The sequence below is a fragment of the Musa acuminata genome, chromosome BXJ3-8 (genome assembly GCF_036884655.1).
Source record: "Musa acuminata AAA Group cultivar baxijiao chromosome BXJ3-8, Cavendish_Baxijiao_AAA, whole genome shotgun sequence".
Classification (NCBI taxonomy): Eukaryota; Viridiplantae; Streptophyta; class Magnoliopsida; order Zingiberales; family Musaceae; genus Musa; species Musa acuminata.
In genome coordinates, this window is record NC_088356.1 from 50453786 (window position 1) to 50465059 (window position 11274).

At 38.0% G+C, this 11274-nt stretch overlaps 2 protein-coding genes across 3 annotated transcripts; both read right to left on the reverse strand.

Moving 5' to 3' along the window:
- Nucleotides 1-1143: 1143 nt before the first annotated feature.
- On the reverse strand, nt 1144-7031 carry LOC135645717 (zinc finger protein BRUTUS-like). 2 transcript variants are annotated; one of them, XR_010498845.1, is made up of 7 exons: nt 6754-7031; nt 5456-5690; nt 5266-5325; nt 3860-3931; nt 2773-2874; nt 2428-2635; nt 1144-2322 (listed from the first exon to the last, which is right to left on the reverse strand). XR_010498845.1 is itself a non-coding variant. In XM_065164359.1 (5 exons), exons 1-5 carry the CDS (start codon nt 6834-6836, stop codon nt 3667-3669), a joined length of 579 nt encoding a protein of 192 aa, XP_065020431.1. In that variant the 5' UTR covers nt 6837-7031; the 3' UTR covers nt 3362-3666. The 2 variants fall into 2 exon arrangements, 1 of the variants encoding a protein (XP_065020431.1); XM_065164359.1 differs by lacking the exons at nt 1144-2322; nt 2428-2635; nt 2773-2874 and adding an exon at nt 3362-3795.
- Nucleotides 7032-7686: 655 nt separating this feature from the next.
- LOC135644298 (uncharacterized) lies at nt 7687-10659 on the reverse strand. The gene is made up of 4 exons (XM_065161765.1): nt 10390-10659; nt 10184-10306; nt 9652-9870; nt 7687-8132 (listed from the first exon to the last, which is right to left on the reverse strand). Exons 1-4 carry the CDS (start codon nt 10555-10557, stop codon nt 7731-7733), a joined length of 912 nt encoding a protein of 303 aa, XP_065017837.1. The 5' UTR covers nt 10558-10659; the 3' UTR covers nt 7687-7730.
- Between the last annotated feature and the right edge of the window lie 615 nt (nt 10660-11274).

An 11274-nucleotide genomic window follows, 5' to 3' on the forward strand; every position in this document is an offset into this window, starting at 1 on the left:
ACCTTTGTTAAACCTAAATCATGCCCCAAAATGATGAACCCTTAAATGATGCCATGTCCTGTTGGTTCAACAATGGATCATCAATCTGAATTTTGAAGGTAATCCAACATCTTGTTTTTGGAAGTATTCTCAACAATAGAAAAGATTGTTTTTGGAAGTATTCTCAACGAAGTCATTCCAATGCCTAAGTCAACCTGATATCTTAAGATCTCGAATCCTTGTGGTCGATGATGGAAGCCTCGTATCAAACTAAATCTTTGTGTTTCCTCATGTAAGAAAAGACTATTGTTGAGAGTATTTATAATATTTTTCTCCCCCTCTTGCGAATGAATATTCATTCTGATATTTGTCAAAATGTCAAAATCAAAGGACATTGAATATTGGGTAATATTTGGCTCCATTGAGAAAATTAGATCATTCGATCACCTATGAACAAAACACATCATCTATGTACTATCACCATCAATGATTAATTTGCATGCCGTTTCTATCACTAGGAAACTGCATCACCTTTGGGTCTTTGTACATCAGTGGGAACCCTTGATAGAGGCTTCAAAGCAAACCTTTTGTCATGCAATTGATATTTTTGAGAGAGAGAGAGAGAGAGAGAGTATTGCATGCTAAGGAATCTGCTGTGTTTATGGTTGTGTTATTTTCTTATGCCCTACAACACAAAATGTCATAGATGGGTTTGAACAAACATTTCATTTCTTTTGTTGATATAAAGGTCTAATTGCATTTCTCTCTAAATAGAAAATTTTAGTCAATGCAGTTGACATCAGGGACATGAAGAGAGAGACAAGGATTATCCAAGTTTGATGGAATTAGGATAACTCAACTAACTACTTTTAACCTTTAATCAAGACTACAAACCCTGAGTTCAACTGAGGACACCACTTGAAGCCAATGATCTCAAACCCAAACCAAAAAGAGTCAGTGTTTTAATCTTCAGCAAAAGCAAATACAGATGTAAACATGATTAAACTGACAATTTCAAGCCCTAACTCCCCATGGAGTTCTAAGTAAAACAAAGTATGCTTCAATCCACACACTACTTATCAGTCATAAGCATGAGGATAAGTCTGATACATAATTTCAAGTCCTAACTCGAATTCTATAGCATTATGAACCCATATTTGTCACTTGCCAATCACATTTTTCTTTCTCCTTTCCTTTTCATGTTGCATTATGGGACATGTCTATCTATATTATGACATGTCTATCTATACCATGAGAATTTTATGAGAGTAGGTTGATTTCTAGATCCAAGATTAATTTGGATATCAAAGAGGACAGCCAGTCTGCCTTTTAATTTGTCAGCGCATGACATTTTTCTCTTCTCCTATCCTTTTCATGTTGCATTGTGGACCATGACTTTCAAAACTGTAGAAACTTTTGCATGATGAAACAAACATGTACACATTCACTTGGATGTCAAGATGTAGGCACTGAAAGAGGAAGAGATGTGATTCTCATTGGGTTACTGAAACAACCACTTGCATCCACCAAACAAACTAAAGAAACATTGAAGTAAGATTTAATCAATCTCTATGTTTCCTTATGAAGATCGATAGGATACTGATGGCAACAATTTAAGATTGGTAGAGTACTGAAGGCAACAATTACATGATAAACAGTCAATTTAAGCATCAATTTGGTTTATGTTCCTACACACAGGTCTACATGCATGTTGATTTGAGAAAAATAGCAGCCCTAAGAGACATGATGCTCAAACTCATGAAGACATAGAAAGGCAGCTGGACATCAATTAATTATCCGGGAGTGACAAAAACTGAATAATTCATGCTTATTTCTGAAAGATGTACAAACCTCTGTTGAAGACAGTTTTCATGTGGCAAAATGATGGGTTGAAAGTTGCATGTTGTACTACTCTTGTAGGCAAAGTTGTACTGAGACAAATCATTCCGGTCATCATTTTCTTCAGGATGATGAGAAAGGCGGATTATATCTTTATCTTGCATGTTCAGCTTTTGTCAAGTGATAGCTGCAAACCCAAATGTAGATCAGGTGTGACAAATCTTGCTTGCATCTGCCAAAATGGTGAGACATGATTCTTTTCCTGAGTTCCATTTGTGTTAAAAGTTTTCTTCTTTGATTGCAGAATATCAAATTTATATTTCAATCCATCTGTGTATATTCACTGATTGCTCATAGGAAGTCTGAACCATCAGCTGCTCTTGATCTGTGTTCAGATATGCCCATCTATATCTCTACATTTAGAGATGGGATAACCCTAATGAATTCTTCTGCATTCCTTCTTCCTCTAGGATGCAGACCAGACTGTGGTTCCACAGAGAGATCCTGCAACAATTTACAAGAATAAGAACAGGAAAGTGAGTCATCTGCAAGTTGCATATCGACCGCAAACGCAGACCCGGATGCTAAATTTTTGTCAGAGAAAAAAACCTCGTTGTCGTTCGGATTAGCAGAGTGGCAGTTTGTTCTTCCCAATTGTCAGAGGTGCTTGGAGGGGAAGCAGAGCAAGATGCACTATTGGTCATGTGCTTGCTGAAGAGGGGAATCCATCTTGTGAGTGCTTGGATTCATCAGACAGCAGTTTCTACTGCACTGTGTTGCAATGCCTGGGGGAGGTTTCAACTTTGATGTGATCAGCCTGGCGTAGATTTAAACACAGACTTGTCAGCATTCAAGATTGGAGGATTTGAGCTGAGTGAAGATGGAGGAAGCCATGCTTGAGTTACTGATGAATGAACTGGTTGTAGAGACCCTTGCCAGAAAAGAACTGATAACCTTGGTTATTTCAGAAGCCTGTGGGTAGCAAATTACAGCACCTGAGAAATCATTGGCTCATTTCTCTTTCTTCGACACTCATACGACTGGATGATAATCTCACTGCTTAGAGAAAAAACGATGTTACTTGCAGGGTAAATATCAGACAACATCAGATTGCCCAACAAAAATGCTACACTGTGAAGTAGACACAATGAGCTGACTGTCACTCATTAGGGAACCCAATTGCTGTTCAATCCAAACTGTAAGCAGGAGAGATGAGTTCATGCATCTTGAAAACCATCATGCACCACCATAATCTACCAACCATACATCAATCAGATTTAAGTTGGCCTTGACAATGAACAGAAGCAGGGGCATCCAATGTTGTTGACACAGTTAAAATGTGCACACCAAAAGGGCACTCACTATTTCATGATACAACAAATTAGAGAGGAGAGAATACTAAAAAGATATAAAGAGTTCTTCGCTATGATGAATTACCAGATCACAGAGTGAATGGAGAACATCGGTGTTTGATGCTTCGATGACAACATAATGTCACGAGATAAACACCAAAGTCCGATTCAACTATGTCTAAGTAAACCCATTGATATTTGAACTCTCCTGTTGATCAAAATTTCCACTGTGGAATGAGGTACATCCGTCATCTTCCTTTTTAAGAGGATCAAAAAGAAATGAGAGGCCTCACTAGTACAAAGACTAAAGACCAGAGTAGGCAAAACAAGTATTTTCAAATGCAAATAATTGCCCCTTGCTGCATTTGTGAAAAAATGGGATAGGCTATGAACTATGAGTGCTACAGCACAGATGTAGAAGTTGCTCCTAAGTGTATATTTACACAGATGAAGAAAAAAAAAATTGAACAAAAACAAGGGGATTCCTGCACCAATCTTATGTGAAGCAACTGGTTGTGTCGGTCTTGATCACCCTGGTATTGTAAGAACCACAAAAACCACATTTGTGGTAAAGCCAGTGAAAGCGATATGTTCCCTTTTTGCCACAGTCGTTACATAGTATGTCCTGGGTATTACGAAATAGCAATTATTTCAGTATTATGTAGGGTCTCAAGATAGTTGTTTGATACCTGACATCGATCCCGGTACTCTTCAGGAAGCTCTTCAGCAGCCAACAAGGCATCAATCATGCCAAAGTACACCTGAACAAATGCACAACCATTTCCAATTAGAAGAAATGAAAGCTGAAGGAATTATGTGCTGTATAGCAAGCATGCTCTAGCAAATATTTGCACTCTTTCAATTTCCATTTTGTACCCTTGTAAATTTTTGTTCAATTGTGTTCTAATATAGCTATTATGCATGATACTAGAAAGAATTGCGCCCTAGGCATGCTTACTATCACATCCTTTTCACAGATGGCCCTCATCCTGAAAAGGAGGATGCCTTAACTTACCAGCTACATTTTGATTGATCATGCATGAAACATGAACCGGAACCAAATATATTTTGGGGCTAAATTGTCACTTTGAAATAATGAATAGCATCTTTATCGTTGCATGCTCCATGGAATAAAGAACAGATTAGAACACCACTTAGATGTAAGAACACTTCTAGGAAACATGTTAAAGTTAGTTGATACAACAATTAGAAAGAGGATCTACATAATTTGTAAACGTAAAATCAGGTAGGTGAAAATTTATGAAACTAAGTGCATCAGATATAGGCTTTATTGTAGATATGGATTTCATTAAAAAATTGCAGCAGTATCTACAAGATTCCGATCGGGTTCAAGATTGATCATAGGATTTAGGACATGGATAGGTTTGGCAGATCAGGATGAGGATAGGTTCTGCAGCCAGACAAACAAACCCAATAGTTTAATGGTTTCTTTGAAACAAGAAGATCTGACAAAAATCAGTCACAATCTGCATGATGAGACAAAGATGAGCTGGGATCAACGGGATTGGCTGGAAATCAATCTGGGATCAACCGACACTGACCAAAATTAGTTTGAAAGGCTGATCATTGCTCAGGCTGCTATAATCAACTCAGGATCAGTGATTGAATTTGGTGATCCCAAAAAGTAAGGGTTCAGAAATTTGTGCCTAATCTGAAGCAGAATCAGTTTCAGACAAGGGACTAAAATAGTCAGTAATAGAATACTAGAGAAATTGATAACTTTCATGGTGATCCTTAAATTGAATCAGATGATCAAATCAAATAAGAATTCTGGATGAGTTAAGATGCGACCATTTTAGAAATACTAGTATGTTTAAACGGATTCAATGACCATGTAGAGACATAACATGGAGATTTTTAAGGTTTAACACAAGGAAAGAATGAAGAAAGGATAGGTCATAATCTTATCACCTATTTGCCTATGGGATTTGTCATTTCATCTGTTTGAGTGGATGCAAAATCATTCCTTTCTTTCTTGCAAATAATCAACATATACAATGAATCCTTCGAAACTACCTATGCTTACAAACATATAAAAAAATGCTTAATCTTGGAAGAAATACTGATAACTTACGGCCATGTCTCCCAAGGATTTGCTGCAAATTGGGCAGGTGTAATGACTGCAAGTGTACGCCTAGGCAGAAACAAAAAGTTAGCTCATTATCAACCAACTTCCTGAATAAAAAACATGCAGGACAACTTAACAGCTAACAAATAAAGCCTCAAAGAAAAACAAAAGATACTTGACAGGAAAAAGGGCATACTTGGAAGCATGCAGAATGCATGAAATGTCCACAGCGCAGAGCTCTTACTGCTGCACTTGATGTAAACAGAAAATCACAACAAATCGGACAGTTTGTCTCTAGACCTTTCTCCCGGCACTTGTGCTCCTTCAATTTCATACCCAAGCAACAATTGCATGTCATGCAATGAAAGAAGTCTATGCCAAGTCCTTTTCCAACACAACATAAGTTGCATAATGGGCAGTGGTACACATTTCTGAAAAATAAAAATTGCAGGATTAGCTACTTGAAACATGTAGATTTGTTTGTTAGAGGACTCAAGTCTTTTCATATCATTTATCGATTTGATTAAAGTTTATCTTAGTTTTATTAATTTTTGGCTGAAACAACACATTATGCTAATTACTAATGATCTATGTTAGTAGGTGACATGTGATGCTGAGACTTTCACATAGAGAACTGTGAAGACATTACTGAATGCAAGATCGTATCTGTAAGGGTTTGTTCTTGCAAATATCACTTGATAACCTCTACAAATGATATTTTATCATTACACAGGCAATCTAGGAATCATAGTTGTGCATGAAACCTCAAGCTCAATGATCAGGAACAACTATAATTTGCTAAGGATTTTGACAAAACAAGAGCCGAGAACACCGAGGAGTTCCAACATGGAATTCCCTTTGAGTCTTGAATAACTAGAAACAAATGATTAACTAACTAAATTGTTTCAGCTTGAGACCCAGAAATGACACCTATAGGAAACAAGAGGTTGCACAAAACACAACAGTTGATTTTCCTGATAGTCAATTCCAAAGAGAAGTCAAAACCACACTGTGGGGTTTTCTTTCATACCTTAACACTTACTTCATTTGACTAAAAAATTGGGCACCTACAAAAATAAATTGAGATCTTCACTTACTAGTTTAAGTAGTTCATATAATTGATTCTCAAGAATTGAACGATGACTGTTGTTGTGCATAGGACACAACTATTATTGTCTATAAGGAAGTTTAAACTATATAGAAAAATGTTTATATGCAGAGGTTTAAGAATTGTGTTTAAAAGAATACATTTCCCTTAAAGCAATCTATATTTATGCACAAATAAATGTCTAGATGCTCAAGATAAACATGAAAAAGATAAATAAATGGTTCTTTAACACTAGGTATAAGTCAAATAGGGAAGTTCCATAAAAGAAAAGTAAAGCAAAAAAAAAAGGAACATTTATTTTTCCTAATGCCAAAATGCTATTAGAAATGCAATATTGAGTCATCAACCATTCATCATAAAAAAACTTGAAGATATTGCAATAATACTTCGCCATCGAGAATCCAGCACAGGAAGGTGTACTGCAAGTTGGACCAACTGGTTGAACCTTCAAACAATGCATACACATCATTTCACTTGTTGCTTTTCTGCAAAGGACAAGAAAGAATGGTTGGCATCATAATATTGTCCTAGCCAAGGGACCCAAAACTGCCAACATTGTCCAGTAGAGGAGGTTAGTTTCACCATTTGAAAGCCAAATAAAATTCTTACACCAATTAGTCCAACACACACACACACACACACACACACAACACCAATTAGTCCAACTAACACACACACACACACACACACACAAATATATATATATATGTATATATGTATGTATATATGTATATATGTATGTATATATGTATATATATATATGTATATATATATATATATATGTATATATATATATATATATGTATATATATATATATATGTATATATATATATATATATATATATATATATATATATATATATATCAGATCTGAAATTCCTGTATGCAAGCTACATGAGCAAGAACTTCAACCTGGGAAACCTTTTACAAGTTGCGATATGTTTGGAGCACCCTGAAGCAAAGGGTTCTATCCACCAATGCAATAACAAATAACTGAAGAAACTACAAATGAGGTCTATGTTGTTGCAACTTTTGCATTTACATCACTTTTATCTTGGTGCAATTTTGATAATAGCAACTTCGACTTCACCAGCCTCGGCTGCATCCTCCTCTGTTCATAATCATATATAGACTGACCACTGTCACTTCAAAGAACTTTTATGTGTATAAACAAGCGTCTAACATGAAACGCTTGATGCTTCTTTTGCTTATTTTGTAGAAATGCTTACAGCAAACTTACCAAGAGGTGCACTTCTTGAGTTCCTCAAAAACTAAATAACCGATGAGGTTACTATAAATGGCATCAGAGAATACCAATTTTAACTCCAGATATAAGTGCTAAATAGAGACGAAACAACTGCTTTACAACTGCTGTCTTGCTCTCTTTCGAGTTAGAAAACGCTCTCTTGCTGAAGCCAATGCGTCATCACCTCTCTTGTAACGTTCAGTTGATCGATCCACAGCTGCCAATTTATCACCATCATCGTAATCTTTTACAGTAACATCTGATGTTGTTAACTCTGCAGCTTGCTCAGAGTTGTTCTGTGTATGACTAGAAGTCTTGGCTTGAGTATCATCTTTCTCTGTATCCTGAGTATAATCTGTCTGTGCATTATTCTCAGTAGGGCCATGTTCAGGTACCGCTGAAGTGCCTCCGGGTGGCTTTTGTTCCTTCCGTTTTGTGGCATCTTCTGACTGAGCACCAAAAGCTACATTCTCACCGAGCCCAAAGTAAAAATCGCTCAAGTCACTCTTCTTGGTTACCTACATGAAGCAGTCATGTCGGTTACATTAACTGATTAAAGAAAAGAAATGGCTGCTGCATAATGAAATTTAATGACCATGATAACCAACTAAAAAAGTAAAAGCATCGAAGAGAAGTGTGATCACTCCTGAGAAATAATGAAATTGCTAGTCCCACTTAATTGCATCATAAAACAACTTATCACTCAAATACTAGTCAAATTTGAATTGCATTATTGCTGAAAGCAGCCATTTGAATTGGATTCGACATACAATAACTAGAAGCCTTCACTCATAATGGATCTTCTTGCACTATGGTTGATAACATAAAAGAAAATTCACATTAAGTTTCGGAACATTGAACATGCGTATTGTCACTAGAAGGACCAATCTTACTGGCTAAGCGTAAAAAAATTATGGTGATCCATGTTTCACAATAACATGAGAACTATCATAAGTCTTGTCCTCTCCTAAGTCTTGCCCTAACTGATGTTAAAGGCATGAACCATGCTGATCATAAGTTAGCCAGGTTGTCAAATCCACTCAAACCCTCAAGACACCTCACTGTGCTTCATAATTGGAAGATTATAGTTTATAAGACTACAAGTGTCACATATCTTAACATGATGTGATCTGATAGCCTATCTGACTAAACTGGGTATGAATCAAACCCCTAACCAAAACCGTCCAAATTCTGATCTGATCAAGGTTTTAAAAATCGAGATGAAGGTCAAGACTGGTAAACAAGAAGGGGATAATAATGCAACAATCGGTTGGGACAATATGGTTGGAGTATTGGACAAAGATGAAGATAGGATAAGGTCACAGAAAAATTAAAATCAAGACAAAAAACCAAAATCAGATAAATTCAATTTTTATGGAAAAAATCAAAATTACCACCAAGCTTATATTAATAGATGACTAAGATGTGAACCTTGGATGCAATACTTTTACCAAGGTCTCATTCCATGTGGCCAACACCAAATAGCATATAATACTCGATAGCTAATATTACAATTCATCAATTAGCTAATAGATAAATTCAATAATTATGCTCACAAATACAATACTCCCGAAGGCGAAATATACACTTAATAACTTTCATCACTCTAAATCTACAAAAGTTATCGAAAGTATTTCTATCTGATGTTAATACCAAAAGGATTTAAATTTAACAAAAGAAGATGACACAAGTATGTACAACAGGACTCCAAATTGGAAGCACATTCAAACAATAAATTGATAAGTTCTAATAAAAGTATTACCATGTTTCATGACCCCGACAAACTCATGGTTTTTGCTTCTCAAAAAAGCCCAGATAAACATACAAAAGGCAATTGCTGATGAGCTGATTCTACAACAATGAAGTGATTTTAAGCTTTTATTCTTCCACCAGAGAAAAACAAAATCAATTGTCGAATACACCACATTTTGTTGAACAGTGGATGTATTTTATGCACAAAAGGTTGCATAAATCACATTACATATGCAACAAGAAAAATAAAGCAAAGCAGCAAAAAGAAAGATACGAGCCACTTACATCATCTCTTTCTTCACGAATTTGGCGCAGCCTCTCTTCATCCAACCATTTTGCTTGTTCTGCTAGCTTTTTCTTGTAGGCACTGGTTACAAACTTTTCCTTATCTGCAAAAAGGTGATCATCCTTGCTCCTCTCTTTCAGCAGCTTTCTCTCATATACAATTTCATGTTCCCGCTCACGTTGTTTTGCTTTCTCCATAAGTGTTTCTATATACTTTGACTGCAACCAAGATCAAACACAGACATAAAATTTTTAACTTGCATTCTTAATCGTTAAGCACACAAAAAATGAGGTCGATCCTCTCCCACAATTTAGGTTTAATACAAAAAGGATGCCGCCGAAAAAGAACTGCCGAATTAGGATTTTTGAATTCACATCATACTTGAACAAAGCACAATTGAAAATTAAAATGCTAATTAATGTGCCAAAGCAAACATACAAAGTTCACAAAGACCGAAACGCAATTCCATGCGATAATCAGCGTAATCAAAAGGATCATGTTTTCATCCATACGTAGGCAAAAGTGAAGTACCTTTCTCTCCGTTCGATCCTGAACCTTGGGGCGCGCAATCTTCCCCTTCATCTCGTCGTAAACCCCATCGTAGTCGAAGACCGAGGGATCCTCTTCCATTGCCTTTTTGTGCTGCTCCTCGATCTACCAAATTCCACAATCAATCAACCAACCCGCAAGTTCATTTATACATCAATACCAGGAATAAGGAAACCATTTCAACAAACCTTCTGGAGAGACTTGTTCTTGGACGCCTGCCGTGAGATTTCCCTCTCGACGTCATCCTCGTCGTCGCCGCCGCCGAAAGCGAAGGCAGGAGGGGGAGGGCGAGGAGGAGCTGGCTTCGAGGTCTTCTGCGCCGGCGGAAATCGAAGCTGGAGTCCGTACTTCTTCATCCCTCGCGCACCGGCTCTTCTTCCTCCCCTTCTCGGACAAAAAAAACGCACCCTAATTTCTGCGTGAGGCCTTTGGTTTTTAAAGCCTCTCAGATCGGATTCGCCCCCCTTCTCGGACAAAAAAACGCACCCTAATTTCTGCGTGAGGCCTTTGGTTTTTAAAGCCTCTCACGCGGATCGGATTCGGCGAATCCGATCCGCGTGAGAGTCTTTAAAAACCAAAGGCCTCAAGCCTCTCACGCGGATCGGATTCGGAGAATCCGATCCGCATGAGAGGCTTTAAAAACCAAAGGCCTCACCTCGAATAGGAGCGAGGAAGGGGCGCGAGAACCCGGCATAGATCGCCGGCTGAGCCACCGAAGAGATGGCGCGCGGGCTCCGCTGGTGGTGGGCAGCTCGGGCTTGCAGCTGGGCACGATTCTGCCGCTGGCGCTCCTCCCTGTGCGCGTTCTGCTGGCCCCCCAGCGCCTGCGAGTTGGCGAACTCGCGGCAGCAGTACTGGCACTCGTACTTCCTCCCGTCCCAGGCGGCGCATGAGGCGACTTGTTGTTGTCAGAGAAAAAAAACCTCGTTGTTGGCAGATTTGTTCTTCCCCAAATGTCAGAGATGCTTGGGGGGGGGGGGGGGGTGGGGGGAGGGGAGCAGTGCAAGATGCAGTATTGGTCATGTGCTTGCTGAAGAGGGGAATCCATCTTGTGAGTGCTTGGATTCATCAGA

Excerpts from the sequence above, each read along its gene's own strand:
- LOC135645717 (XM_065164359.1), bottom strand. The coding sequence starts at position 6,836 with ATGATGTGTATGCATTGTTTGAAGGTTCAACCAGTTGGTCCAACTTGC. Across the intron at positions 5,326-5,455 it reads TGCATTCTGCATGCTTCCAA|GCGTACACTTGCAGTCATTA; the intron begins GTATGCCCTTTT and ends GTTTCTGCCTAG. Across the intron at positions 3,796-3,859 it reads AGTACCGGGATCGATGTCAG|GACATACTATGTAACGACTG; the intron begins GTATCAAACAAC and ends CGTAATACCCAG.
- LOC135644298 (XM_065161765.1), bottom strand. The coding sequence starts at position 10,557 with ATGAAGAAGTACGGACTCCAGCTTCGATTTCCGCCGGCGCAGAAGACC. Across the intron at positions 9,871-10,183 it reads AGGATCGAACGGAGAGAAAG|TCAAAGTATATAGAAACACT; the intron begins GTACTTCACTTT and ends TCTTGGTTGCAG. Across the intron at positions 8,133-9,651 it reads TTCGTGAAGAAAGAGATGAT|GTAACCAAGAAGAGTGACTT; the intron begins GTAAGTGGCTCG and ends TGCTTCATGTAG.